Genomic DNA, 25,981 nt, shown 5'->3' with positions numbered 1-25,981 from the left:
ACTGAGAATCCAGGTTCTGCGAGTGGCCTGCCTGGGGTCACTGCTGGCAAGACCTGCATCCCTGGGGCCTCGCTAGGCACTTATATGGTACATTGCAGCCTCCCCAAGGCCCTGCTTCCTCTGCAGAATACATTCGTTACATCTTGATTCCTCGCTGTGCTGTAATACAGGATTATTAACAACTGATCTCTGAGCCAGCGCATCCCGCATAGGGCCAAGATGCATGGTCTGAAGCAGCGACATGCTGACAAATGGGGAGCTCAGAGTGGGTTCAGAAGTTTTTGAGGAACAGGATGGAGGATGCAGGTTGTTAGCCCTTCATAGGCACACGTGAAGCACTCGTAGTAGGTCTTGCATTATATTTGCCACAGCTTTAGTATATACATAGTTGCTTAATGCCCATAAAAAAGAATCCTACACCAATTTAAAAATAACAATTGTAGTCCAAGAAGCTCCTGCCGTATTTAGGAACGGAGCAGGAAATATAAACGTCAAGCAGCTGCACCGCGGCCCCCAGGTGCGCGCAGCGGCTTTCAGCCGGGGCTCGGCAAGCGCAGCGTCCGGCGGACGTCTTTTGCGTTTCACCGCGGCGGCTGCGCAAGATGGCGGCGTCCGTGGGCTTGTTACTGCGGCGAGGTGAAGGCGCTCGGCCGCGGGCATCGGGGCCGGGAGGAGCGGGGAAGGGAGGCGGGAGGGCTACCCGCGGGGCCGGGTGCCCGTCTGAAGCCGTGCGTGCTTTTCTCCGCAGCGCTGACTCCGTGCCGCCGGTGGGCCTTGCCCGGGCTCCAGCAGTGTTCCGCCGCCGCTCCGCTGTGCGCCGCGCCGCCTGCCCGCCTCTACGCCGCCGCCGCCAAGTGAGTGTGTGCTGGGGGCTGTAGGCGCTGCCCTCCGCTACCTGCGAGGAGTTGGAGGCCGCCGCGAGGCGTCCCTTGGCCTCCTTTTGTCTGAGCTGAGCGAACCCAGGTGCCTCAGCTGCTCCTCTCACGTCTCGTCCTAACGTTTTTTAGTTTGATGTTTCTTTAAGTCTGATACTACCGCCTGAGTAGAAAAGGGGAAAAAATTAGCTCAATATACAGAACAGTGGAGTGCACAATATACTGAGAGCTCTGAAGAGCAGTTAATTTCTCACCTTTTGCATTCTTATTGTTAGAGAAATAGTGTCTTTCTCTGCCTGAAGTATTTTTCTCGATGATTTGAGAGCCTAATAAGTCAGGCAGGATTATGTAAGGGTTGGGGCTCGTTTGTTAACTGCATTGGAAGTTTGTTTTTTGGCTTGGCCATTAGAGGCAAGTAATTAGAGTGAATTTAGGGACGCTGCTTGTTATGTGTAGAACCTACCTTTGTAACTCTTTGCGGATTAACTGATACTTAACAGTATCTATTTCTTTCTCCTAAAATACGTAACGCTCTATGGTTGGTGGTGGTTGGGTTTTTATTGTTTGTTTTTTGCATTGCATGCTTCAGAAATACAAAAAGAGGCTCGCAAAAGGCCAAGAAGGAAGAAGCCCAGAAGAAAAAAGGACGTGGCAGGCGGCTGTTGCTGAGCAAGCCTGTGGATGATGTGTACTTGACATGGTACTACGAGCGACCGTCCTACCATGTAGAAGAAGCTGTGGGTATGTTAAAGAAATTTCAGGAACTGGACTTCACATACCCAAAACAGTTTGTGTATATTAATGTGACCCTAGATATGGAACTACAAAAGAAGGTAAGTGGGAAGTGGCTGGTAATTCTTACATTATCTTTTTTATAATGTGAATAGCCATGTTTTAAGTTTAGAGTAAACGTTACTAGTGGTCTTCTCATCTGCCTCTTGCAGATGCTCTGGCTGAGTGTTGGAATGCTGTTCGTGTTTGCAGGTGTCTTTATTCTTTTATTCTGTGTATGCTTATTTAATATAGTTTAAGTACTTGGGGTGAAGATGTGCATCTTCAGGAATTACAAAGATGGGCTATTATGTATCTGAAATTCAGGTTCAGACAGAACTGGTTGAACTAAGGCTCACACCTACTTGACCTTTCCACCTAGGTTATTACTTCAGATGCATGTTTTCTTCTGGAATGATTGTTATAGGGCAAGGTCTTAGTCTGGCTTCTTCTCATCTCTGCTTCCCACTTTTAATTTTTTTTTTGTTATGTTCTGTGAAAGTGTTATTCCATGTTGGTTGATATTTTTATTGACACTGTTGGAGTGAGGGCGCTTCTTTGTGAAAGCGAAGCATCTATTTTATTTATTTAAAAAACCTTATTTCATTGTTTATTTCCTTGGAACCCTTGGAGTTCATCCACAAGCCCTGTTACGTTCTTGTAGAGCTGCTGATATCCTTCAGCAATTACTGGAAAAAGGCTTCATGTTGCGTGACCACAGGTGATGCCAGCTCCCAAAGTATGACAAACTGGACTTGGACCCAGAGCAGGACTCCCTATTTTACTTTGAAGTGCATGAGAGCTAGGACTCCTGTGAAGTTGTTGTAAGCGTTTTGTTTTTAGAGGAGTGCTATGCTGCCATCTGATTTCCTCAGTTGGGTTAACAACGTGGTCACGTTAAGTGAGTATGTCAGTGTGAGCCTTCTTCACCACACTGGTAGTGGGTGGTGTCCTTACAAGTTTTCAAAAGACGCAGATGAAGAAATGAAGAAAAAGCATAGACAGTTTTTTTTCTATGTGATGTTTATTGCCTTCTCAATCTGCTTAAGAGGTTATTCGGACTCTGGCCTGAGTGTTGTCTTGGTGCAGTATTCTTGTAACCCTGCTAAGGGTCATCCCTTTTGTCAGTTCAAAGGTGTCTAGCCCAGTTGAGCCTTACTCTAAGACATTCTGCTTCCTCCATAGTTAAAAAGCTTGGCTTCTTAAAAGTTTATTTCCTTCTGGGTCTAACGAAATATCTTCTTTAGCATACCAGGGGGCTCTTAGAGCTAGGTAAGTTCATACTTAAAGCAATACAGACCTCTTGCAACTGATGTGGGGAGCTGTGTGGTATGCTTATGCCTTAGCAAGGGACTCATTTCTTGTGATTGTTTTGCACTGTCTGCTAAATTGGTAACATAATTCTGATAAGCTGTGACTGCAGCATCTCAGTGATTGTTACTGATGCCACCTGAGTGTAGCAGCCCTACACATGGGAGCCGGTGACCCCAGCTCCTTTCTCTTGAGCAAACAGCAGCATGAATAATTCATTCATTTTAAGTTGGTGAAGTTTTGATTGTATTCTACAGCAGGTGTACAAAAGCTGTCACAATCTGTGCGTCATGTGTTTTTTATTAGATTGTTTACTACATGTAAGTATAGGCTAAGTGCTCATGTTTTTGTCAGGTGGCTGCATTCGTATGGGACAAAGTTACTTAATGACTCGCTGTTTGGTTGTGATTTGTTTCAGTTTTTCTTTTTCTCTTTGTAGAAAAAAGTGGATCAGTTTGCAAGCATTGTTCTTCTTCCATACCGCTTTACAGATGAGACAAATAAGGTCTTGGTTTTCACGGAGGTCAGTAAGTCTGAATTACTTATTTATGTGTCGTGAACCCAGCACGCTCTTGTGTAGGAACTAGTTGTGTTGTATGTATGGTACTTGGCTTTGAGAAGACTCTTCAAATGCTTTATGGAACACACAAGTTTGTCAGGGATACATCTTCAACAGTGTCTTAATACATTAATGTGCATCTTGAATTTTCTATGTTATATTATCTTTACACATGTGGTTTATTCTAGCAATGCACTCAGAGAAAACATCTGCACAGGTGTAACTAAGGGAGAGGGATATTAAAATCTTCTATAGGGTTGAAAACTTTGACTATCCTGTAATAAAGATGGACAGTTTGGTGCAGCAGTCATTTCCATCGTTACTGTCTTAAGCTTTAGTAGACAGTGGAGACTACAAGTGTTTGTTATTCACCATAGCTTGTACTGGAACAGAATGCAGTTGTGTGATAGCAGTAGGGAGTAACTTCTCAAAAAAACAAAAACAAAAAAAAAAAACCAAGCCCAAACAATCCAAAGCAAGCAACCAATGAAATTAACACAACAACCTTCCCCACAAATCCTTCATCCTCTGTTGTAGGAGTTGACTAGTGTGATATGGTGTGTGCAGTCACTGTCCTATCTGAATGAGGCTAGTGCAGGCTCTCTGATGTCGTCCTTTGCCTGTTAATTTTTCTAACAGAATGGTTATGTATAATCACTATGAGATTATCCTGTAGAAGTGCCTTCAACTGAATTTATGACCCTTTGAACTCACGATAGATTTTCTACATAAACTTCAAGGTGAGAATCCTCCTACTGTGGAGGCCTGACAAGTATGCTAGCTTCTGTGTTGCAGTGTCTTGAAACCTTCTCTCAACCTTAAATTCAGTCAGGACAGGAGACCTGGGTCTTCCAAAGATGTGAATGTGGAAGAAGATTGAGGGACTCCAGTCACATGCCACCACTTTCATGTGTAAGGGTGAAGCTAGTCAGCTCTTTCTTGTGAGGGAAACCTTGTCTTGACTTTCGGTCAGGAATATTTACCTTTTCCAAAAGCTTGAGCCAAAAACTGTTTCCTGCTACTGTTCAATATTTCAGAGTATTTTAACAGCTAAATCTCATGGAAGAAAAATGAAGTTACATTCTAAATGCTATTTGAAGCAAAATATTAATAGCAGAGATAAACAGCCTTATTTTGTAGTGGTTTTAAGCAGCATTCTCCATGCTCTTCTTGTAGTATTTAGTAAATGTTGTCTCCATGTAGTGGATGGTTGTCTGTGACTTTCAGAAGATGGTGATAGGAGAGAAAGGGCTTGTGATGGAGCTTTTTCCAAGTGGGATGACTTTTTTTCTCATGCTTCACCAGAAGAGAACTGAAGACTTGCCTGTTGCTTTTTACTGGGACTGGAATTGAGTGGAGTAAGCTAGAGTTGCTGCTCTAGTGTTAAATTTCCAGTGTGGGATATTTTGGGTCTTTGATTAGTTTTAAGACATTCCTTTGCTGTTGATACAGAGCAATCAGTTGTACTGATGTTAATACACGTTTTTTTTTTCCTTCCAACAGAATGAGCAAGAAGCTGAAATAGCTCGAGAGAATGGAGCTGCTGTTGTAGGAGGCATTGAATTAATCAAATGGGTATTTATTTTTAATTAAGTAAATGAAATGTTTTAATTTGCTGTAGTGACTGATGGGGAAACTTCATGTCCCAGAGATCTAGCTGGAAGTTAGCAGCCAATATGAACAGTGAAATACTGCTTTGTATGTTCTGGCACATTGGTAGATTGAACTTGTGTACTTGGGTAATTAATTGTATTCCTAAATATATTTGCATTTGTCTTAATGTAGATTTTGGAAGAAGAAATTCAAGTGGATTTCTACATAGCTGTTCCTGCAATAATGCCTAAACTGATACCATTAAGGAGCAAGTTAAAACAAAAATACCCCAGCACAAAAAGAAGTAAGAAGCAAATCTATTTTATAAACCTAAGTACTGGAGCAAGATTTAACTCTTGAGGTGACCTTTTTTGTTGAGGGCATGGAATTGCATTAAGTATTTTGCTGCTGTGACTGAGCCACATGTTCTGTCTTATGAGAGTTGCTTTAGGAAGCTAGTGCTGTGCCTTTCCCCCTCTCTCCTACAACACAAATGTTGGGATTACAGTTGATGCTGGTTTGTCAGCTAGTTGTCCGTGTCATTCTGTATATGATCAGCTGTAATAGTACTGGGAACTTTGTGTGGCAAACTTAAGAGAATAGAAGCAGCTTGTTAACCGTGTTCACTGAGGTAGTGATGTTGTTTATCAATTGTTGGATCCCATCTTCATCACTGCTCATTGTGTTAGTGCTTCTGAATAACAGTATTCTTCATGCTTCTTGTTAGTGTAACTTGTTCACTTATCTGCATGTCATTCCTTTTTTATTATGCACGAGAAACTTTCTATTCAGGTCAGATTCTCTAAGCATCAAATATCAGTCTCAATATTTTTTTTTATCTCCCTTACTCATTTTAGATGTGTTTTAGAGCTCTGTTTGTTACACAGATGTGTCAGCTTCTTAAAGCAGTAAATCTTGACTCACATTCTCACTTACCTTCTCCCAGCTGTCTTAACAATGTTTTCACAAGCTAGTGGTCTTAGCCTCCTGAATGTTTGCAGCAAATGTATTAGCCTGTCCAAAGTATTACAACAGAATACTCCAGATGTTTCTGTAAAAATGAAAGCTGTGTTATTTCATTACAAACTTGCTTAGTTTGTTTGTTCCTGATGGCTGATTTATCTTGGAGCCATCCAAAGGCATGTGGGAGAAATAATACTTGCAGTTGAAGCGATTGAGTGATGTTGTAAATCTGTCAAACAAGCTCCTGCAGCTGAGATAACAAAACCAGCTGTCTTTACTTGTGCAATGGCTGCACTGGGCCAGAGTGTTGCAGGTAGAGTGTAATCTTGCTATTACACAGTTGTGTACTGTTTGTTTCCAAGGCAGATGCTTGGAGATGGTTTTGAGTTTAACTTAGTAGATCCCAGTCTTCCAAATAATTATACTAGGTAACAAAGACTACATGTGTATGCTTTTCACAAGTTTTTTTTTTATTTGAAGTGAGATCTGAGTTACATATTTAATTATTTTACTTATATCATCTGTGAAGATCTGCTGATAATGAAGGAGGAGGGAATATGGAAGGAGATTTAAATAGAAAACATGGAAACAGCATTTTTGTTTGGTGCTTAGTTGCTTCAAGGTGAAACACTGAATTCTCCCTTTTCTAATAGTATGTTCTGTCCTCCTAGTAAGTATTAACTTCTTTGTTGTCTTTTTTTTTTTTTTTTAATTAGATTCCCTGGGCCATGATATTCCCAAAATGCTACAGTTCTTCAGAGAAGGTCTTGAGTACAAGGTACAAGATGAGCATCTAATCAAGACAAGGATAGCAAGAGTAAGTGGTAATGGAGAGTTCTTGACTGTCCTGCTGAGTAGAGCTGAAGTTAGTACTGAAACAGAGAAGAAAACAGTGTTTGTCCTGTGCATTCCCAGATTAAGTATTGTTTTAATGACCCATGAAGTAAATGAAACTTCAGTCTGTTTTGTGTAGTGTCTTCAGCTGATGTGAGCACTGTATGTCATTAAAGTACAGTGGTGGAAGATGGCTCCACTTAGACTGAGATACATATCTAATGCTGAGAAGTTAAGGGTGCTGAGTATGAGATCTATGATTGATTGCTGTTCTATTGGCAGTGAATTGTAATAATGAACAAAATAAGATGCAACTCGAATACAAAATGTGCTCTATTCCTAGCAATCCCTGTAGTGTTTCTGCTTTTAATGCATACTTCCCCAGTCCCAACATCTCTATGTGAAGAAAACAAAGTTTTATTAACGTAGTTAATGATTTTTGGGTTATAAGTCTGTAGAGTATGCACAAGGGGAACAGAAAGTATTCACTTAACCATAATAATTAAGGACTGTTTTCATTTTGAAATTTTCAGACCTAGTTTCATTTTAAAAACTTTGATCCTAGTTCAGGGCAGAAAAAAAAGCTGATTGCACCACACATTAAATACCATAAAATTAATCTGTGCTTTAACTACTGCCACATAAGAAACTGAGTTCTAGAGAAGTATTTTTTCTTCTCTTAGAGGCTTTTAGTCCTTTTGCCTAAGCGTTCTTTTTTCTGTTCTGAATTGTTTTGTTTCCATTCTGTTATGTCTGTTTGTAATCCTGCCTATATTTAACTTTCCATTAACTGATAGTGGTGTGGAAAGGAAGTTTATGAGACTCCTAATCTCTGCAGTTTTGTCTGGTGGTGGTGGAGATAAGCAAGCCTGTTAATTTTGGCTAGCGCCTGTGAGTTGTGCATGTGAATTTAAAGAACTTGTTCTTATATGCAGTACTCAAAACTGAGGTTTTCAGGATGGTTCTCCTAAAATATGGGATGCATTACATTTTCATACAGACAGTTTGCATCTTTATCTGTATTACAAGTCTAAGTGACTATGTGAAACATCACAAATCCATGGATGTCTTTGTTTCTAGCATTTTGACCATGTTTCATGTTGTTTTTGCTTTGGACTAAATTTTAGTCCTTTAACTTTCTTCATCTTGTATTGTGGATCAGTCTTTAAAATATCTGCATATTAAGGTTCTTTTATTTTTCTATTCATTTACTTATAAGGGGTTAAAAACCCACAGGATTGAATGGAAGTGATTGAAGAACTCAGATGGTTTGATAGCATTTGAAGCAATTGCAGTTGGTTTTACTTATCATACCTTCTTACTGCTATGGTTAGAGTGTCAGAGTCTTAAGCTGTGTTGTTACTGATATAAGATGCTGGTGCTGCAAGGCAACTTAAGTTCTGGGTGTGGCCTGAGATGTCATTTTTTATTTTTTAATTTTTAATTAGTAAATAGCAGGGTCTTGTGAACGAGCTCTTAATCTTGGTTTGGAAGCAGTATGATGGGGATTTACTTGTGCACAGTTCAGCTGTGGCAAGATACTTTCAGCTACGTGGCAGAGGTGACTCCAGCACAGCACATGTGACGTGTTCAGAGAGCTGTATGCAGAAGTATGTCTGTGGCTACAGCTTGCATCAAGTGTCTCCACCCTCTGTAGCTGCTCTACTTTGGATGACCTAGTTGTGCTGTTGTGCAGTGGTGCTGGGAGGCAGTCTGCTCTAGGCAAGGCTCTGGGAGCTTTGCGTGGTTACGCATGTCTGCTTACTACTAAATCTAGAGCTCTTTACATTTAAACTTTGCCAGTGAGGAAAATAATCATTTGTGAATTACACGGAGACGTGAAGATATATTGCTGTTTTCCAGGTGGTAGTATAGATGTTTCTGGGACTCTGCCAAGCTGGCATTTCTCAAAGACATGTTTTCCCTTTAGTGCTGCTGTCTTATGTTGCCTGTTAGTTCAGTTACAGCCAATAGCTTGAAGTTGTGCTGTACTCCCACATAAGTCAGCAGCCTTAATGGTGTTTTCTTATGTAGTAAGTAATTGAGATGTCTTTGAGAAGCCTGGGAGTTGGCAGTAGATTTAGATTTAATTAGTAGATCTGGAGTTGTGAAACTGAGAATGTAAAATGTTCTTTTGAGACACAGAACTTAAGGCAGAAGGGAGGCAAAATGAGAATGCTGAAGATATCCCCTTCAAAATCATGCTATCTGAAGAGGACAGATTAAAGTCATTTTTGTTGAGGATTTTGGCACTATTTTAGAACTTAGAGTGCTACAGTTTTCTTTTCTCCCAAGTTGGAGATGCTTAGAAAAATCAGAATGCAAATAAATGTGACACTGGAAAGAAGTTTCCAGTTGGTTTTCTTGTCTGAGCAGAGAGCTGCCTAGGGAATGGTTCTTCTGTGAAACAGAGCAAGATGATTCTGAGAGGTGAGAATTGTTTGTTTGTGTTTGGAAGCATATTGTATACCTTTTGTGAATGGATGGTTTGTACAGAAGCACTATTTTATTTGTGGGGTTAGAAGTATAGAGATGAGACAATCGGAGATGTCTGATATGTGGGATATACAAGTGAGTGGAAGTCTACATTAAGATGGGGAACAGAAATGCCAGTCTGCACTAGAGGTAGGATGTTGAAGGAACTGTTTCTGAGCAAATCCAGCTTTGGGTAGGTCCAGGGTGTTAGGACCATTCAGCCTTCTGTTATCTATCTTGTGAGTCTGTCCATCTAGTGATAGTTGACAGTCTTGTGCAGGTCCTGATGGTTTCCACAGTCCTGAGAATGATGTTTTCCTAGTCATCAATTACTGGCAAACAGCTTGAATTTGGAACGAAACGAGGAATTGGAGGTGTGGTAGAAATTGTAGCAAGCTGAATTAGAACTAGGGAATAGTACTTTACAACTGTGAGTGCCAAGGGTGCAGCCATGATAAAGGTTGTTCTAGCCTGCGTTTCTGCCTTTCCTACTGTTATTTCTGAAGCAGCACTGTTACAGCTACTACCTCTGAAATGCATTCCACTTAAGTGCCAGGATGAGAAGACTGGATCTACAGGGTCTATGTTAGTTTAGATTCCTACTGAGAGCTCTGTTCTGGTTTGGGATTTTTCTTTTCTTTTGCTTTTTCCCCTACTACTTGCTGACTTTCTCAGGAAGATTCACAACTGAGCAGAAGCCTGTGGAAAGCAAGACAGCACAAAATAGGTCAGTGCTCTTCTCTAACTGATACTGGCTGTCCTCCAGATGTTCTCACAGGAACATTCATCTGCCATGTGTGTCAGCACTTAGCTATTGGTTTGGGGGCTTTCTTCTGTTCTCAAAAGAAGAGAAGCTCTGGTTTCTGCCCTCGCTGTGTAATGAAAGACATTTGACTCTCTGAATAATGATGAAATGCAGTTGTTTTGTTATGCTGGTCCAACTCAAAATGAAATTTGTTAGGAGTAGCTCTAAACCTGTATTAAAGAGGTTTTATTAACATTTTTCTATAGAAGCCTCTGAGGACCAGTTCCTGGAGTTCAGCCAAGCCAAGTGTTTCTCTTGGAATAGGAGAAAATGTGGTTTTACTTGAATAGTGCAGAGATCATGTATTATTACAGGATGCCAGTCACAGTACCCTTGTTAGTTACTTGACACCTTACTGCGCTCCTGAAATGTCTCAGCATTCATATGAACTGAAAGGTGAAATGCATTGCTGTTCATTTCTTATTAGCACTAGGAGACAAAGGGAACTCAGAACTATGAACTCATGCTTCTCTGTGAGCTTATTTCTTGTTTTGCAGTGGATTGCAATAAATTTTTACTTATTATAGGGGATTGGAATTCTGCATCTTGCAGGTGAAGAAGGCAGACTTGAAATGCTGTTCTTGATGGGTTTTCTGTTCTTGTTAGTTCTCTTAGAAGGGTTGTATTAGGGGATTTGGGGATACTTTTTTTTTTTTTAATTTCCCCTCAGGTACTGCAGCTTTAAGCTCAGTTCAGGTGCTTTGAGAACTGATTCAGCTTTCTGGTTAAATGACTACTAGCCAGCCCAGGTCTCTTAATTGCCATGAGATAAAGCCGTAAAAATTCCAGTTCCAGTTTTGAAACAGATAATTATTGACTGCATTGTCCTGTAAGACTTTTTTAGTAAGTGGGACTTGAGTTCTGAGTGCAGGTGCTGAAGCTGTAATTTCTGAATTGTTGCAGCATTTAATGTAGGAGCCTCAGTCCTATGGCTTGAGGTGGGAAAGAGGCTGAGGAAGTGAAGGAAGAGGCTGAAAAATGTGTTGGTGGATCAGTGCTAATGCGTGTTCTGGCTTCCTCGCAAGTGCATAATTGGTTCTGGGAGTGGAGGGGGGACTGATGTGCCTCGCTGTGTAAGGCTCTTGGGATGGCAGTATTTTAGGAATATTATGTTACTGCATGTATTCTTTATATGCTGAAAGGGGGACAGTGCGAGACTAAGACGGAGGCTCAAGCTTTATAGCTCCTTTATATTTCTTGAATGTGATGTGAAATTACTGTTGTCCGAACTGAAAGTGACTGGTAGATATGCAGAGGAGGGAGAAGAAGAGGCTCTCACACTGCCTTCTCCAGGTTTTCCTGCCCTGCCATGGCTGACCTTTCCTCTGTGTGTGTTACATGTAACGCACAGTAGCTATATCACTAGCGCAGATGCACTGCTGTGACCGATGTCCTGACACAACTCCCTGTGCGCAGCTCAGAAAAAGCTCTATTTGTTGTTTTAATAGTAGGGCATCTTCTAGTTCTTCATTTGCAGATGTAGCCAGCAAGTAGGCAAGTGCCTTTTTTGTGTATTCAGTTGCCTACCTCTAAAGATTCCTGAAAACGTGATGTTTAAAACTGTTTATGAAGCCTCAGCAAAGGTAGTGAGAGACCCTTTTGAAGAAGCATGTTTCGTACAAATAAGGAAGCATGAACTTTCCTGACCCTCCTTACAGCACCTAGTGCTACTCTAGAGTGATGTCCTAAACTTGAAAGAGTAAGCTGGGAAGAACTTCAGTTTTGTGTTCCAGTTGTAGTACATACTGTCGGTTTTCTAAGCTACTTTGTGGTTGCTTTACACAAAATGGACTAGAATTAAATTAATAGTTGTTCCTTTTGTAAACTTTCTTATTTGCCAGTGTGACTCAAGACCTAAAGATACTGACCAATTCCTACTGAATCAATCTGCTATGCAGCTTGCACAGCTTTAGGTCTGGTCTGGAGTGCTTTTGTCAGCTTAGTAAGCTTAAAATTAACCTAAATATTTAAGTGCTGAAACACAGTGACTGTGCACACACCATGAGTTACTGTGAGATACTTACTGTGTGGATGTGGAAACTACTTAGAAATATTCAGAACCATTTGGGAATTACATGTCTTCATTATGGTGCCATTGACATCTCAAGAAAATTATGGCACACAAGCTGTTGGGATGTGTCATGTTATCTGATGGAATGTAACTTGTTTTGCCCTATTTTCTAATAGTATCAAATATGGGATGTTAGCAGATATCTCTGTTTTGAGGTAATTGCCTTCTCTCATAACGTGTTGTAGTCTTAAGTTCTTAAAAGGAATTGCAACGTATTGCTTAGAGAAACTTGAAAAAACTGTTTCTTTTGAGTTCTAGACTTGGTTACAGATAAGTAACTTAACATTTATCAAGCTGTACAAGTGAAGGCTTACTTGAGACATGAATACAGTGCAAGATATGGAAGCAAATAATATTCCAATCTAAATTTGAAGTATAGTTTCTAATCAGCTATTAGTGTTAAATTGTTTAGATTGTTCCAAGCATTCTTTTATTTTTAATTCCGTAAAGCGTGATCAGTCTGTCAGTGAATTGAAATGCTCAGCATTAGCAAACAAATTTCTACATCTATTAATTTATGACAGGTTTATCATCATGCTTTGCAATCAGCATAGCAGTAATAAAAATGAATGACTGCTGGTCTGTGTAGCAGAGGAATGGTGTTTGGATTAGAAGATTGCCAGAAGTGCATAGAAGGAGATCAATGGACCAAATCTGGGAGGAGACTACTGAAGCTTAACAGCATTTCTATTGCAATGAATAGGTTTATGGATAAGTGAGATGTTAATGAAGTCTGCTTATGCTGCACTGGGAGAGGAGTTGGACAGAAAGATGGGACCCCAGTGACTACTGTACAGTCCACTGAAGTGCAGTTAATTCTGTAAGAAAAATGCTATTTTATCTTAAATTTCTGAAATTTCTATGAAAAAAATACTGACGTTCATACAAGTGAAGATTTCTGGATTGTATGGTGAAACCAGGGGGCAGACTCAATGACAATGCAGGTTATTATGCTTCCAGAAGATTAAGTCTGGGAAATGTGTATTCAGCTTTCCAAGAGCTGTGGCCCTGGATTTAATCGAAACCAGGATGTTTGGGTTTGTCTCTTCCTTGTAAGTTGCTCATTGTTAAGGAGTGTCCATAGAGATAAATAGAAATTGTGGTTTGAGGTGCTCAATATCTGAGGAAACAATACTTTTTTGGCAGTGAGGCTGGTTCACTCCTAAGTACTTACGATCAATCTAGTGAGGTCTGCTTATGTAGCTGAAGCACTGTAAGTCCTTTGTTACTTAAGGATACTGTGCAGAATGAGGAGCCATCAGTCCATGGTTTTGGTTGGAAGATCAAAAAAGCTACAGATGGAAACTGAAGTGTATAAAAAGGGTAGTTGGAAACTGTTCTGTGCTTTGTGCTCAATACTCATGCTGCAAGTTGTAGTATGTTGAAATGGGAAAGTAAAAATGAAGCAGAGCTCCAAGTTTTTGTGTTGCTGTTTAAGATTTCTTTTGTGTTCTTTTGTGTTCTTTCAGTTGTGTATCTTAATGCCTTCAATTTAAAGAGCTTTTGTTTTTGTTTTTTTTTTGGAGTTGATCTGTTTTGTATTTTGACTTCTATTTCTTGATGGTTACTTCTTCAAATATCGAATTTCCATTTGATTTTGAACAAGTGCTTATGTACGTTGTTTTTAGAACATTTGTAAGGCTACATGTGTATGGAGCAGTGGAAGTGTTGTTCTTGAATGTCACGTGTAGAAAGATGGGAAATAATGAAGAGCATACAACCTTATAAAATACTTCTGAGACAGTTTGATAAGGCTGTTAATGGGATGTCTAGCTCTTTAACAGGAATACAGAAGCACAGAATGGTTTGGGTTGGAAGGGATGTTGAAGATCATCTACTTCCAACCCCCTGCTATACGCAGGGAAACCTTCCATAGACCAGGTTGCTCACGGCCCCATCCAGCCTGGCCTTGAATGTCTCCAGTAAGGAGGCATCCACAGCCTCAGTGGGAAACCTATTGCAGTGTCTCACAGCTCTCACAGTAAAAATCATCATCCTAATATCTAGCTTAACTCTACTCTCTTCTAGTTTAAAGCCATATTTCCTCATCCTGCTGCTTCATACATTTAAAAAAGAAAAAAAAAAAAAAAAAAAAAAAGCCCCTCTCCAGGCCCCCCTTCAGGTACTGGAAGGCTGCTGCAAGGTTCCCATGGAGCATTTTCTTCCCCAGGCTGAAGAGCCTCAGTTTCCTCAGCCTGTCTTCATAGGGGAGGTGCTCCAGCCCTCTGATCATCTTTGGCCCTCCTCTGGATCCAATTAGCTTGATATCCTAGGGAAATAGCTTGATGTTCCCAGTGGAAAAAAAATATATTTATCCAAATACAGAAATCATATATATATCCAGCACCTTCAGATATATCTGTGTAGGCTTTGAGAGCATCATGGTCAATTCTGCATTATTGTTTTTCAGCTGGATATGCCTACTGAGCAGATCATTGCCAATTTGAAAACAATTATTGAGGATATCTGCAAGTTCAAACCATCAAGTGCTGGTAAGCAGCTATTCTTTTGATCTATTAGTTGAAGCTGTTGAATCAAAATGAAGAAGCAAATGTTAATTAGGATATAATTAATGACCTCACTGCTTTGTTTCAGATGGGAGAAGGGAGCTATTGGGTAACTCAGTGAATCATAACTTACGAACTGGACAGCCCCTGAGGGCATTGATAGCGTGTGCACTTGTGATGTCAGCTCTTATTGTGCTACAGAACTGTGTGATGATGCACAAAACTAAGTTTTAAGGTTGATTTGTAAATAGCTTATAGCCATACAGTGAATCTGCTTAAGTCATAAAGGCCTTCAGAGTCTGTGTGGATTGGTTTTGCCCACTAGCATGACCTTTCTGGAGCTCAGCACAAAGAATTTGAGCTCAGAATCACAGAATCCACCTTCGGTTACTAAAGAGGTGCTTCAGTTGACATTACTCTGATGCTAGCTACCTGCCTGAAGGTATGCTGCACTTTCAATTAATGGGGTTTATTCATGAACTACACCAACTTAGTTAACTAAGGGTGAGCTATTTTCATAGTGTTTTGCCTCTTTTGTGGTATCTGGCTTATGGTGTGGGCCTTTGTTTGATTGTTCTTACTGGTTTAAAAAATATTTGCAGTGTGTCGGATGCAGGCATGTTCCTTAAAGTATCTTTACAACAGCGGAATCTACGTAGGCTTGCTAACTATCAATCACTTAGCTACCAGGTTCTGATTCTTTCAGATGATCCATATGTGCATGTTTTCATGCAGCTGTGCAGTTAGCACTAAAACAGCATTCCTCTGCAAATCACTTAATCTATTGGAAGACTCAAAATGCTACCAGGCATATGTTCTTGGAGTATATGTAGATACACTTCCACTAAGAAACTGGACTATTTCTGTGGTTGTTCTTGTCAAAGGACTCATTCAATGTTTGGTGGTAGGATCCTGAAATAATATAGGTTTCTTTTATTCCCTCTGTCATGTATGAGTATTTCTGTGATCAGCATGTGCCTAGTTAATTTTCATGAAGCTGGAAATAGAGGAAAACCAATTGTAATGTGTTTTGGAGCCTACATTTGTGCCCATGTGATCATTTTGGCTAGAATTAGACTGTTAGGAAGAGGGCTTCATTGTTGTAAGTAAGGAGTTGTAAACACTTGGAAGCCAATCTGTGTAGAGATGGTATTGACAGAATGAAGATATGGGGTTTACCATAGAGAATGTTATGTTTGCTTTATGTGGGAAGAATGTGTTGTTAATTTATTTACTATCACTTATTTTATCTCAGTATTTTGATCGTCTTGTACGGTTCTGCTTCAGGTCATACACTGACAGAATCTGGATTAGTATTAAGAGAAATCAGTAGGGAGACATGAAAATTGGTGGAGTAACTGAATAGCTGGTATTCTTTATTTTCTTAGGTCCTTTTGTGAAGAAGCTGGTTATTAGATCTTCAACCAGTGAGGGTTTACTATTGAACCTTGATGGACTTCTCCCTGAAGCAGAGAAAGTAGAAGAAAAAGAAGAAACTGCAGAAGATGATGAAGAAAAACCTGTCCAAGAGTCTGTTAGTACCTGATGCCTTTCCCTGTGCGTCTGATCAAGTTTGAAAACCAGATGGTGTTGTTCAAATCATATTCTGTGAAAAGAAAAAAAAATAAATCTGTGACTCTGATTTTTAAAAATCTGTGTGACAAGAAATTGTCAGAAACAGGAGTTTGTTGTCAAAACTGAAGATGTCTTAGGCTTTTTCTGTTGGTAACTGCAAGCTTCCTAATTTGCATCTAGTGTTTTCTTTGCACGTGATTATTCTTAGTCTGATTTTTGTTCCACAAACTCTGAGTTATCACCATCCAATTGCCACAGTTAGAGCTGAAAGACCAGCACACGTTGTATCAATAATGCTGGGTTTTCTACTTTGTGGAAATTGCGGAATGTTCAATACTTCTGTACTTCAGGCTCAGTCCCACACAGAGAAACTAATGCAGTTCCTTGTGGGAAGCTGCTGTATAATTTGCGAGGAGAAGGAAGCTAGGTTTTAATTTACTGTCCTGTTTTCTGTGGAATCAGGGATGAATTTGCTCTTAGGTTGGTGGGAGTTGCATCTTCTTGGTGCTTGTGGTATCCAACTTTGTTTTCATGAAATATAGATACTGAAGTGATATGCAGAGAATTACTGCTTCATTAGGCACTCTGAAGCTACCTCCTGCTTCTGAATGCAGGATAGTCTTTGTGACATACTGTAGTAGTTTATATCTTTTTTTTGTTTTCACCCAGAAAATAGTGGGATATCTTATGTGAGAAGAGTGATTGTGCAACATTTTGAGTAACATTTAATCCATGTGTAACTGATTATGCCTCTGAAGGAATCCATTTAGTGCTTGTAATATGCAGGGAAGAGATACTGCATCTAGAATTCTAGATCCTAGGATCCTAGAATCATAGACTATCCTGAGTTGGAAGGGATTCACAAGGATCATAGCATCCACCTCCTGGCTTTACCCAGGAGCACCTAAAAGTGAAACCTTATTTTTAGAGCGATGTTCAAATGCTCTTTGAACTCTAGCAGCTTGGTGCTGTAACCACTGCCCTAGGGAGCCTCATCTAGTGTCTGACCACCTCTGGTGAAGAACCTTTTCCTAAAACCCAACCTGACCTTTCTCTGTCATATATTAAACTACTTTCGGGTGAAACCTGAGTGAAGATCCAAAAGCTATACATCAATTTGTTGTTTGCCATAAAGGTAGAAAAGCTCTTTTGACAGCCCTTGCAGATAACTGCTTGGGGTAAGTGAATGGGCTTGAAGTTGAGAAGGCTTCACAACAATAATAGATCCTTCAGTACAGGTAACTCATAAGAATACTCGTGTGCTATGGTTCATGTTGAGACTTTACCTAAAAATGCTGACTGATGCTTTATGAGGATTTATGGTGTTTCTGTATGGAGATGGAAAGCACATGAGAGGAGCAGTGAGTCGTTAAGAGGTGAGGGCCATGTGCTTGGTTAGCAATTGTGGAGGTGCAGTGGCCCCTGCAGGTAGAAGCTCCCCATGCTGCCATTGTTTGCAGAACTGGGGCAGAAAGGCTGTGGAGTCCCTTTTGGTTATTCACTAGCTTAACTTGTTCCTCTGACTCTTAATATCTGTGAATACCACTTAGATTTGGTGGAAAATCTTGAAAGTGAAGACTTCTTAACTGAAACAGAACTTTGTTAGGAATAGCACAGTCTGATGTGCTAGGTTGCCGTCTAATTAATTATCCTCTTGATGAGAATTGAGCTCTTAAATGTTGCAAAGTCGAGCCTTCAAATATAGTTAACTTGATGTTCTTTGGATCTAGTTGGTATGGTAAAACCAGCATTTTTTTTTTTGCAACAGGTAGTAATCATTATGCTCCTAGCATAATCCTGCTGTTGTGCTGACTTTAACTACAGTGTGGCAATTACTTTGACTTGTTATTGTATCTACTTTTTTTTTTCCCCAGCATTCTTGAATATGAACTGAAGACGAGAGAAGACTGAAAGCATGTGTTTTTCCACCTCACTGTGGAATGTTTCCAAGCTTGCTTCACGTTGTTTCCAGCAGGTGGCATTCTTGTTCCCTCTCGTAGAGAAAGTGTTTCTCTATGGTTTTTTCATTCTTTCTTCTTAGACATGTGCTAGTAGAAATGCATCCAAAACAATTAATACGAGTCCAAGAAAGATCAACTATGTGAAAGCGGATAAGGTTATCTGAACTTTATAGGTTTGCTTGTTTTGGGGGCTTTAACTAATTCTTTTTATTGGAGATAAGGATGTGGCTTGTCTCTTTTTTTAATGGGGTTACACATGTCTGCTTTGAAATTGTTGCATCCCCATCTGAAGCATTTTGCTGCTGTCAGGGAGGATGCTTGATGCATTGCTTTTAGGCCACATTGCTGTGTTTTTAAATAAGTGGAGTGCTTTACGCAGTTTAACCAGGAAATTGTCTTAAGGGTAAAGGAAGGCTTCATCCTGACTTCAGCTGACTTATGCATACATTCAGCCTTATAGCTTTTTTTTTTTTTTTTTTTTGGCCGTGGGCTGTGCTCCTACAACTTGTAGGAAAAAAATAAAGTTCAACCAGTGTTGGTTATGGAAGTGAAGAGTTGGTGCGACTAGCAAAAATGTTGTGTTGAATGTTACCTGACCTATACATCTAGCTTGATCTGATTCGACTTATCAAGAAATGACATGTTGCAGAAACGTGTGTATTTCTGATCAACTGAGACAGAAAAGACAAATTTCTGAAGAGGAGGGCAGATACATGGTTTTTTTTTTTTTTCCAAGTGTTTAAGGTTTGTGTTTTTTTTTTTTTTTAAGGTTTAAGGAATTTTCTTCTCTCTACCCTATGCTTTAAATAGCTGCTGTGCTTATTACTGGTGTCTGTGTGTGGCTAAGTCTAGCTTATGCCAGTGTAGAGTGGAAGAGCAACTTATTCTGCAACAAAAGACTGACTTCTGCCAAGCTTATCTTGGATCATGTTCTGCAAGCTCCTTGCCTGCACTACATCTGTCTTCATTAGCTAAAGTATAGCGTAGTGTACAGCAACATCATTTATACTGTAACCTTTTTTCATTTGGAGGTTGTGTTGAGAGTACATGCTTGTATGAGCAGGGAAGAGCAAAGCATGGGAGGTGTGCTTTGTTTTGAGGATGTCTCTCTTAAGCTTCAGTGCATCTCAAATGGTTCATGAACAACTGATTAACACTTTGAATTTTAGGGGGGGAAAAAAGGACATTTTATAGGGTCTAGATGTGTGGTTTAGAAGATGGATGTTGTTTCTTTTTTTTTTTTTTTAAGTGGTATTCAAGCATAAATATACAGGTGAACTTATCTCAGCCTTTGACTGCTGAGGGTACTTTAAGAGAATTAAAACTAGGGAATTAGTGTATTCCTGTAAAAAGGCATACTTAAAAAATTGAATGCTGTGGAAGTACTAAAAATGTGAATCTCTAGAGGTCAGGTAAACAAAAAAGCTAATGAACTCATCTAACTTTAAGCTGCATTTATTCAGATATAACCTTTGCATGTTGTGATGTTACTAATTGAGGTAGTAACAATGTCCCTAGTTAGTACAATACTGAAATGGCGTTATGCAAATATTATGTAATATTGTGATTTTATCCTGAAATACTTTATTGGACTGGAAGAGAGATGAAAAGAAGAAAGACAACATGTGGTTATTCCCATTTAACAAGCTTAGTCTAAAAACATGCGGACTGGGAATTGTTGTACATGTGTTTCTTGTGCCAGTATGCCTTAGAAATCCATTTAATTGCTAAAGTAAGCATAACTAAGATGGCATTTCTTGCTTCTGGAAATGAATGCTAGTGTACTATTTGCTCAGTTTGTTTTTGTAGTGCCTTAGTGGTTTCTGATCAGTTACAGCATTACATGAAACTGTTTATCTGCCCTAAATGTTAAGTTATTGGAAGTCAAGTAAGATAAGAGGCAATCTTTTACAAGATCTTCTGTTGATGAATGCTTAATACCTCCTTTGGTAGGTAAGCAGAGCACAGATCTTCTATCAAAAGCAAAACTGCATTAATGCAGTCCTGGCCTACAGAAATGCATGGCAAAGCAAAAGATGATGTGTTACAAGGCAATAATCTGCCGCCTGCACTGCTTTTGTGTGATGTTACTTGCAGTAAGTACAAACATATTTTAAGTAAGTTTTTAATGAAGGTTACTCCAAGTAAACTCTTAATACGAAGTTAAACTTGAGAGCAGCTACTTTTGGTTGCTGTAGAGCAGTTGATAAGTCTCTACATGGTATTTTCTGTTAATAAACCATACTTTGCTGTGCATGTATTGCCATCAGCAAGAAGTAGAGATGCCTGGGAAAGTGGATAGAAGGACAAGGAGATCTTTGATTACACAGCTCAGGTGAACAATGCTCACCAGAGTATCCAATTCTTCTCCCAAAGTGTTTTCTGTTCTTCACTCTATCCTGTCCAACTTTGCTTAGCATAATCCAAGTTCTGCTGAATTTGGTTGGCAACGGCATTCCAGCCAAAAATATCTATTGAGGAAGAATTAGGTTACTAAATTGAAGATCATTCTCTCTTTGCTTCCACAAGTGTGCTATGAGTATAAGAAACCAGGATGTGATATATGGCACTTGGAATAGGTGCTGTTTGAGTATTGAAAAATGTTCCCTGTAGAAATAAGGGAGTGTTGCAATACACTTAGTAATGCAAATGATGTACAATTGCTTTTTAAATTACTGTATGTGAGGCTGCTGTTACTTTAATGACGGAGAAGCAGGCAAAGAACTGAAATTCACAGTTGATGCTTACAGAAGTATGTGCCCAAACATGGAAGAAATTACGATGGAAACATGCATGCAGTTGTGGGGAATGAAGGATTCACAGCATAAACCTGGATTTGTATGGGAATTAGTTGCACTCCAGAAAGTTTCAATCTGCGTAGGTCAAACTGAGTTCACAGAGCTGTTGCTGTAAACTATGGAATGGAGGTGAAGTTACAGCAGGGTAGGGATATTGCAAATACAGTGTTAAACCTGATGCAAGGAACGCTAGCTGCTCCATACTGACTGGGAATTTTTCCAGGCTGCTCACTGTTGGAAGTAACACTAGTCTCACAGTTGCTGTTCTGTTGTACTGTAACAGCAGAAATGTCTGAAATGCCAGCCTTGTATGCATCCAGAATTTGACTTTCTTGCTAATTTTCCCAAAATAGGATCTGCCAAGTTATACTTCATGTATATCTGTATCTGCTCTTATAGGTAGGCTTGTATAGACATCATGCTGAGCACTTAATATGAAGCCTACAAAACTGCTTGGAAAGATCTGGAAACAGCATGCTGCTTAGTCAGATGATGTCACTGGTGAAGTCTTGTGCAAATATCTGATTGTGCCTGCAAGGAGTAAAGACTTTCTAAATGCTGAGGTAGGCTTTGTAACATGACATGCATAGAAACAGTAAAAAGGTCGAGGAAATTCTGTCATTAATGAAGTCCTTGACTAACAACAGCTGATTTTTAGGTATGCTCATCAACATCTAAGGCTTGGTACTGCCTTTGATCGGTGGCTTTCAATACTGGTTGCTTGTTCTATGGTTGCATATAGACACAGTGGGGAGTGCTCTACCACATAGCAGAACCAGGTACTCACTGGGGAGGGTTTTGAGAACAAAGATCAGGCTTTCTGCTAGAACAGCCTGTGAAAAGTGTAGAAGTAATCAAGAAACTGTACAGTTGGAAGTCAAACATGAGGTGAAGATTTCTATAGCTCCAAGAGTACTTGCAAAACAAGGGTAAAAACATGTTCTTCCAAAATTGCTGGGAAGAGGGAAATTCTGAATTAAGGTGAGTTACTGCAAGTGGTAATTGTGCAATGCCTTGTTATCTTGGTCACTCGTGTGACCAAGGCAGATATATGTGAGGGCTGTGGCAGTGGGGAAGTTTGCTTGGTGTGACCCTCTGTGGAAGCAGGGCTCTTTACAGCCCAGCTCCTTTGAGGTTGGTATCTTTTATATTATGTACCTGCACTGAAGGTTTTCATTAAAACTGCAGTGTGAATAGTATTTGTGGGTATTGTTAATGTGGAGAAACATTAGAATGATTGTTTCCCTAGCTAAAGGAAGCTTAACAAAAAATTCAACCCCTGAAGTGTACATTTTTTTTTCCAATAGAAAGGGTAGTGGTTAACAGTTATGTTCTTTCTTGAAAGTTTCATCTGTCTTTCCAGCAGGAGGAGTCCTGTGATTACAGTGCAGCAAGACGATAGGATAAATGACTGGAATGGAAATAAAGGAGCAGTAAGGCAAATAGTATTTCAGCTTCTTTTAATACGCTTCTTTGTAGGAGGCCAGTAAAATATTGTTTTCCAACAGTAGTTGGAAAGTTTGGTTATGAGAAGAACAAAACTGGAAGGGACCTGCAGTTAGCCTTCAGAAAAGATGGCATTCTAACAAGGTGGGTAGTGACTTTACACCAGAGGTGCCCTGTGGAAAAACCTTACTTCAGGGGTTCTGAGCCTTTGCAAGCACATTGTCTTTCACAGGGATTTTCCAGGCGTTTTTATTCTTCCCTTTCAGGGTTTACTGGATTTTGGGGACTGGAACAAGAACGGATTTCTAGCTGGCTCAAAGTACATACGAGTTCTGTGTAGTAGAAAGACAATTACTTCTAAGGCTTCTGGAAAATGCATGCTAGAATGGTTTCCACTGCATTGTTTGATGGTCTCTGTGCTTTGCTAGCCAGCTGCTGCAGGACTGACTGCAATTGTGCTGGAGAGCTGTTCTGAATGAGTGTAGGCAATCAGATGCTTCATTGAAGCTGAAGTCCATGTGTGTGTGTGCTGTTCAACGTGTATCACACATCTATGCAGGCTGTCCCTAGCTGAAATGGAGGCACATCCATAAAGAGAAGTGCGGACACTGAGTACTCAGTTTGGGAAATGCTTTTCCTCCTTTTCATGGAGTTTTCTGACAGGATTGTGCGTTGACAAGGAGGCAACAAAAGCTCAAGTTTTTCATTTTTCAGGAGAAATATTTCTCAAATATCTCTTTTTCAAAATAATTCAGCATTGAATTATAGTGGCTTGAGATGTGTATTATCTTAAAGCATAACCTCAATGAATTTTGAAGACTTTCGTTAACAAACTTTCTCTACTATGCATAGTGTACGAAAGTAATCGCTCATTATTCCTTGTCTGTGTGCAGTGACATTGAGAAAAGATTGCATTTCCTTTGTTCCAGTGGTGGTTTGTAGTCTTGGATATTATAGATATTGGATACTGTAAAGTAATAATACACATACTATGCTGAAATTCCAGACCCTGGAATGAAGAATGTTCTTAAAGCTTATTAGAATGGCATTCTAACTGTCATTTCCTTTCAAAAGCCTTTGTGAAAGGGTATTGGAAAGGCTACAGAATTTGGAAAACTTAAAACTGAAATCAAGGACAGGTTTTGTATCCCAGTCTGTTGGGCCACAGACTTAGTCACCATGATAAAAATACTTCTGTCCTCTCCAAATATGCGTACTTAAATGAGCAAAATTGCTTTATTTATTTGACAAGACTGAAATGCAACACGTAGTAGTCTAAGATGGGTAGGTTGTATCAGGCTTTGTGCTGTGTGAGAGCAAGCTTTATCACAGTATCAGAATATTATGAAAGGAAGCTTTATTTTTTTTCCCTTGGTCAGATAAAACCTATTCAGTGCTTCATCTATAACTTAGGTTAGAAGGAATCCTTTTAAGAACACATTAAAGTCAAGCCAAGCTTCTTGTCAATGGAGTGTCTCAACATGTTAGGGAATGAAGGTAAGTCCTCTTCCAAAAGAAACCTTGTGCCACTTAATACCATCTCTGTTTGTTTTTCATGTGAGAACTGTGATTTACTTAGGGCACAGTTACAGCCTCTGGTGCATTACTGTTGTATGCCAAGAAAAATATCCACTGGTAGAGATTTTTGTTGAATTTTGACAGAGCTGCTGCTTGGAATTCAGCACAGCACTGTTATCAAAGATGAATTGTTTCTGCCATTTAATATTTGTTAGAAGAGTTGCATTGGATGTGTGCTTTTTCACTCCAGGGAAGGGAAGGAGGTACAGTGCAATTTCATTGTGGATTGTTTGTACCTGTAGCTGTTGGTTTCTTGCTCTTCAATTTTCTCTATGGAATTTATTTTTTTCACCCAGAGACACTAAAACCTCTGATTTGTACAAGCACAGTAGAGAGACTGTTCTTGTCTGAATAAGGTCAATTTATTTTACTGCTCTCTGACTTTATCAGGTCAAATTATCTTCAGAGAAGACAGAGCAGAAATAGACCTAAGTTGCCTCTTCCTCCCCCTCTCCTCCAAATTAAAAATCAGGTGTGGCAAAACAGAAAAATCTGTTTCATAGTTGTCTATATGCTGCTTTTTGAGTTATTCCAAAAAGCAACTGGCTTCATAGGAGACTTCTGTTAATTTAGCAAGTTCCTAGGTGGAGGTTGCAGTCATCTTTGGAAGGTGTAACTCACAGATTTCCAAGTCTGGGCCATGTGGGCTAAACTCAAAGAAATCCAACAAGTCTGAGAAGACTCTTCAGCCTCTTAAGCTGTTCTGTGTGTATGTGTCACCATGTGCTCAGTTTTCAATGGACGTAAGGACATAAATCATGACTTATCTGATACAAACTAGTGCTTTGCATGCTGAATTGAAAAATGGTGCCTAAAGACAAATGCATAGAGAACTGACCTCAGGTTAGAGATCTGATTTGAAGTATGCTTAAAACAAACAAACAAACAAAACAAACAACCACACATTCTTAAAATCTCCATGGATTTTTCTGCTCCTGTTTCTGAGATATGTGGCTCCAGATGACAGTTGGGTTACTGCTTTGCAAGATGTGTACTTACAGTCTTACTAAAATTCAACTTCTCTAGATAGTCTAGTTCTGTTATTTACATAGCTGATAACTGGTAAATAGACTTTAAATGGGAAAGTTGGATTTGTGTTGAATTAGGGGTTAAAAAAAAATGCAGATGTGAAAGAGAAGACTATACAAAACATACAATTTATGAGGCCTTGGTGCAAAACTTGGAATATTTTCTTTTAAATATCTTTATGTTTTCCAGGATCCTAATGAAGAGCAGTCTCCTCTAGAATCACTACATATTTGAAATTGTCTTGAATTCTTTGACTGACTTGAACAACTTCTTTGAAATAATGTTAGTGTAAGCTACTCTTATGGTAATCTTGAGTGAGTTAAAACCTGTGATGCTATCTGCCTTGACAGTTGAATGGTGAAATACATTCTCTCTTGATGTTATTAAAAGTCCACACACTCGAGTCTGCTGATACCAGAATGGTATGGATTCTAACAACAACAAAGAAGTGCTTTTCTTCGTTCTATGTGAGATGGAAAGAAACTGACTTAAATCTTTACTCTTCATCTATGTTGCATGGGGTGTAGAAATTGACTCCTTCAAGGAGCACATTTTTTCTTTTGCTCAGCTTGAGTGTTCAGCTGCTTTTGTTTGCAGACTGGTCATAAACACCTTAAGGAGCTGCCTCTGGCCTTGAATTTTGTATTTCCTTTTCAAACCCCTTGGTTTTCTTAAAATATTAAGGGTTGTAGTGTAGTAGAGGGCCCAGGATGTAGAAGGGAGTAAAATGAGTCAGAATAGGAGAGCTGGAGATTGTAGGCATAGGTAAGAACTGGAGTATAGAGTATTAGAGAAGGGGTAGTCCTGATAGCAGAGAGACCTTACTGTAA

At 39.6% G+C, this 25,981-nt stretch overlaps 1 protein-coding gene across 2 annotated transcripts; it reads left to right on the top strand.

Annotated features, from left to right (window-relative positions):
• Positions 1-195: 195 nt before the first annotated feature.
• On the top strand, positions 196-25,981 carry MRPL1 (mitochondrial ribosomal protein L1). 2 transcript variants are annotated; one of them, XM_048942213.1, is made up of 10 exons: positions 196-636; positions 749-854; positions 1,465-1,708; positions 3,397-3,480; positions 4,345-4,428; positions 5,020-5,091; positions 5,302-5,413; positions 6,789-6,889; positions 14,668-14,749; positions 16,153-25,981. In XM_048942213.1, the coding sequence occupies exons 1-10, from the start codon at positions 603-605 to the stop codon at positions 16,308-16,310; spliced, it is 1,077 nt and encodes a 358-aa protein (XP_048798170.1). In that variant the 5' UTR covers positions 196-602; the 3' UTR covers positions 16,311-25,981. The 2 variants fall into 2 exon arrangements, with proteins under 2 accessions (XP_048798170.1, XP_048798171.1); XM_048942214.1 differs by lacking the exon at positions 4,345-4,428 and having other exon boundaries at positions 213-636; positions 16,153-19,041.

This window comes from Lagopus muta, chromosome 4, assembly GCF_023343835.1.
Source record: "Lagopus muta isolate bLagMut1 chromosome 4, bLagMut1 primary, whole genome shotgun sequence".
Classification (NCBI taxonomy): Eukaryota; Metazoa; Chordata; class Aves; order Galliformes; family Phasianidae; genus Lagopus; species Lagopus muta.
Note: the sequence above shows the minus strand (reverse complement) of the source record. Positions and strands in the feature narration are given on the sequence as shown.

What these genes read in the sequence shown, in the direction of transcription:
- MRPL1 (XM_048942213.1), top strand. Translation starts at nt 603, where the DNA reads ATGGCGGCGTCCGTGGGCTTGTTACTGCGGCGAG. An exon ending in CTCTACGCCGCCGCCGCCAA is followed by an intron (nt 855 to 1,464) that starts GTGAGTGTGTGC and finishes TGCATGCTTCAG; the next exon opens with AAATACAAAAAGAGGCTCGC. An exon ending in ACATGCCACCACTTTCATGT is followed by an intron (nt 4,429 to 5,019) that starts GTAAGGGTGAAG and finishes TCCTTCCAACAG; the next exon opens with AATGAGCAAGAAGCTGAAAT.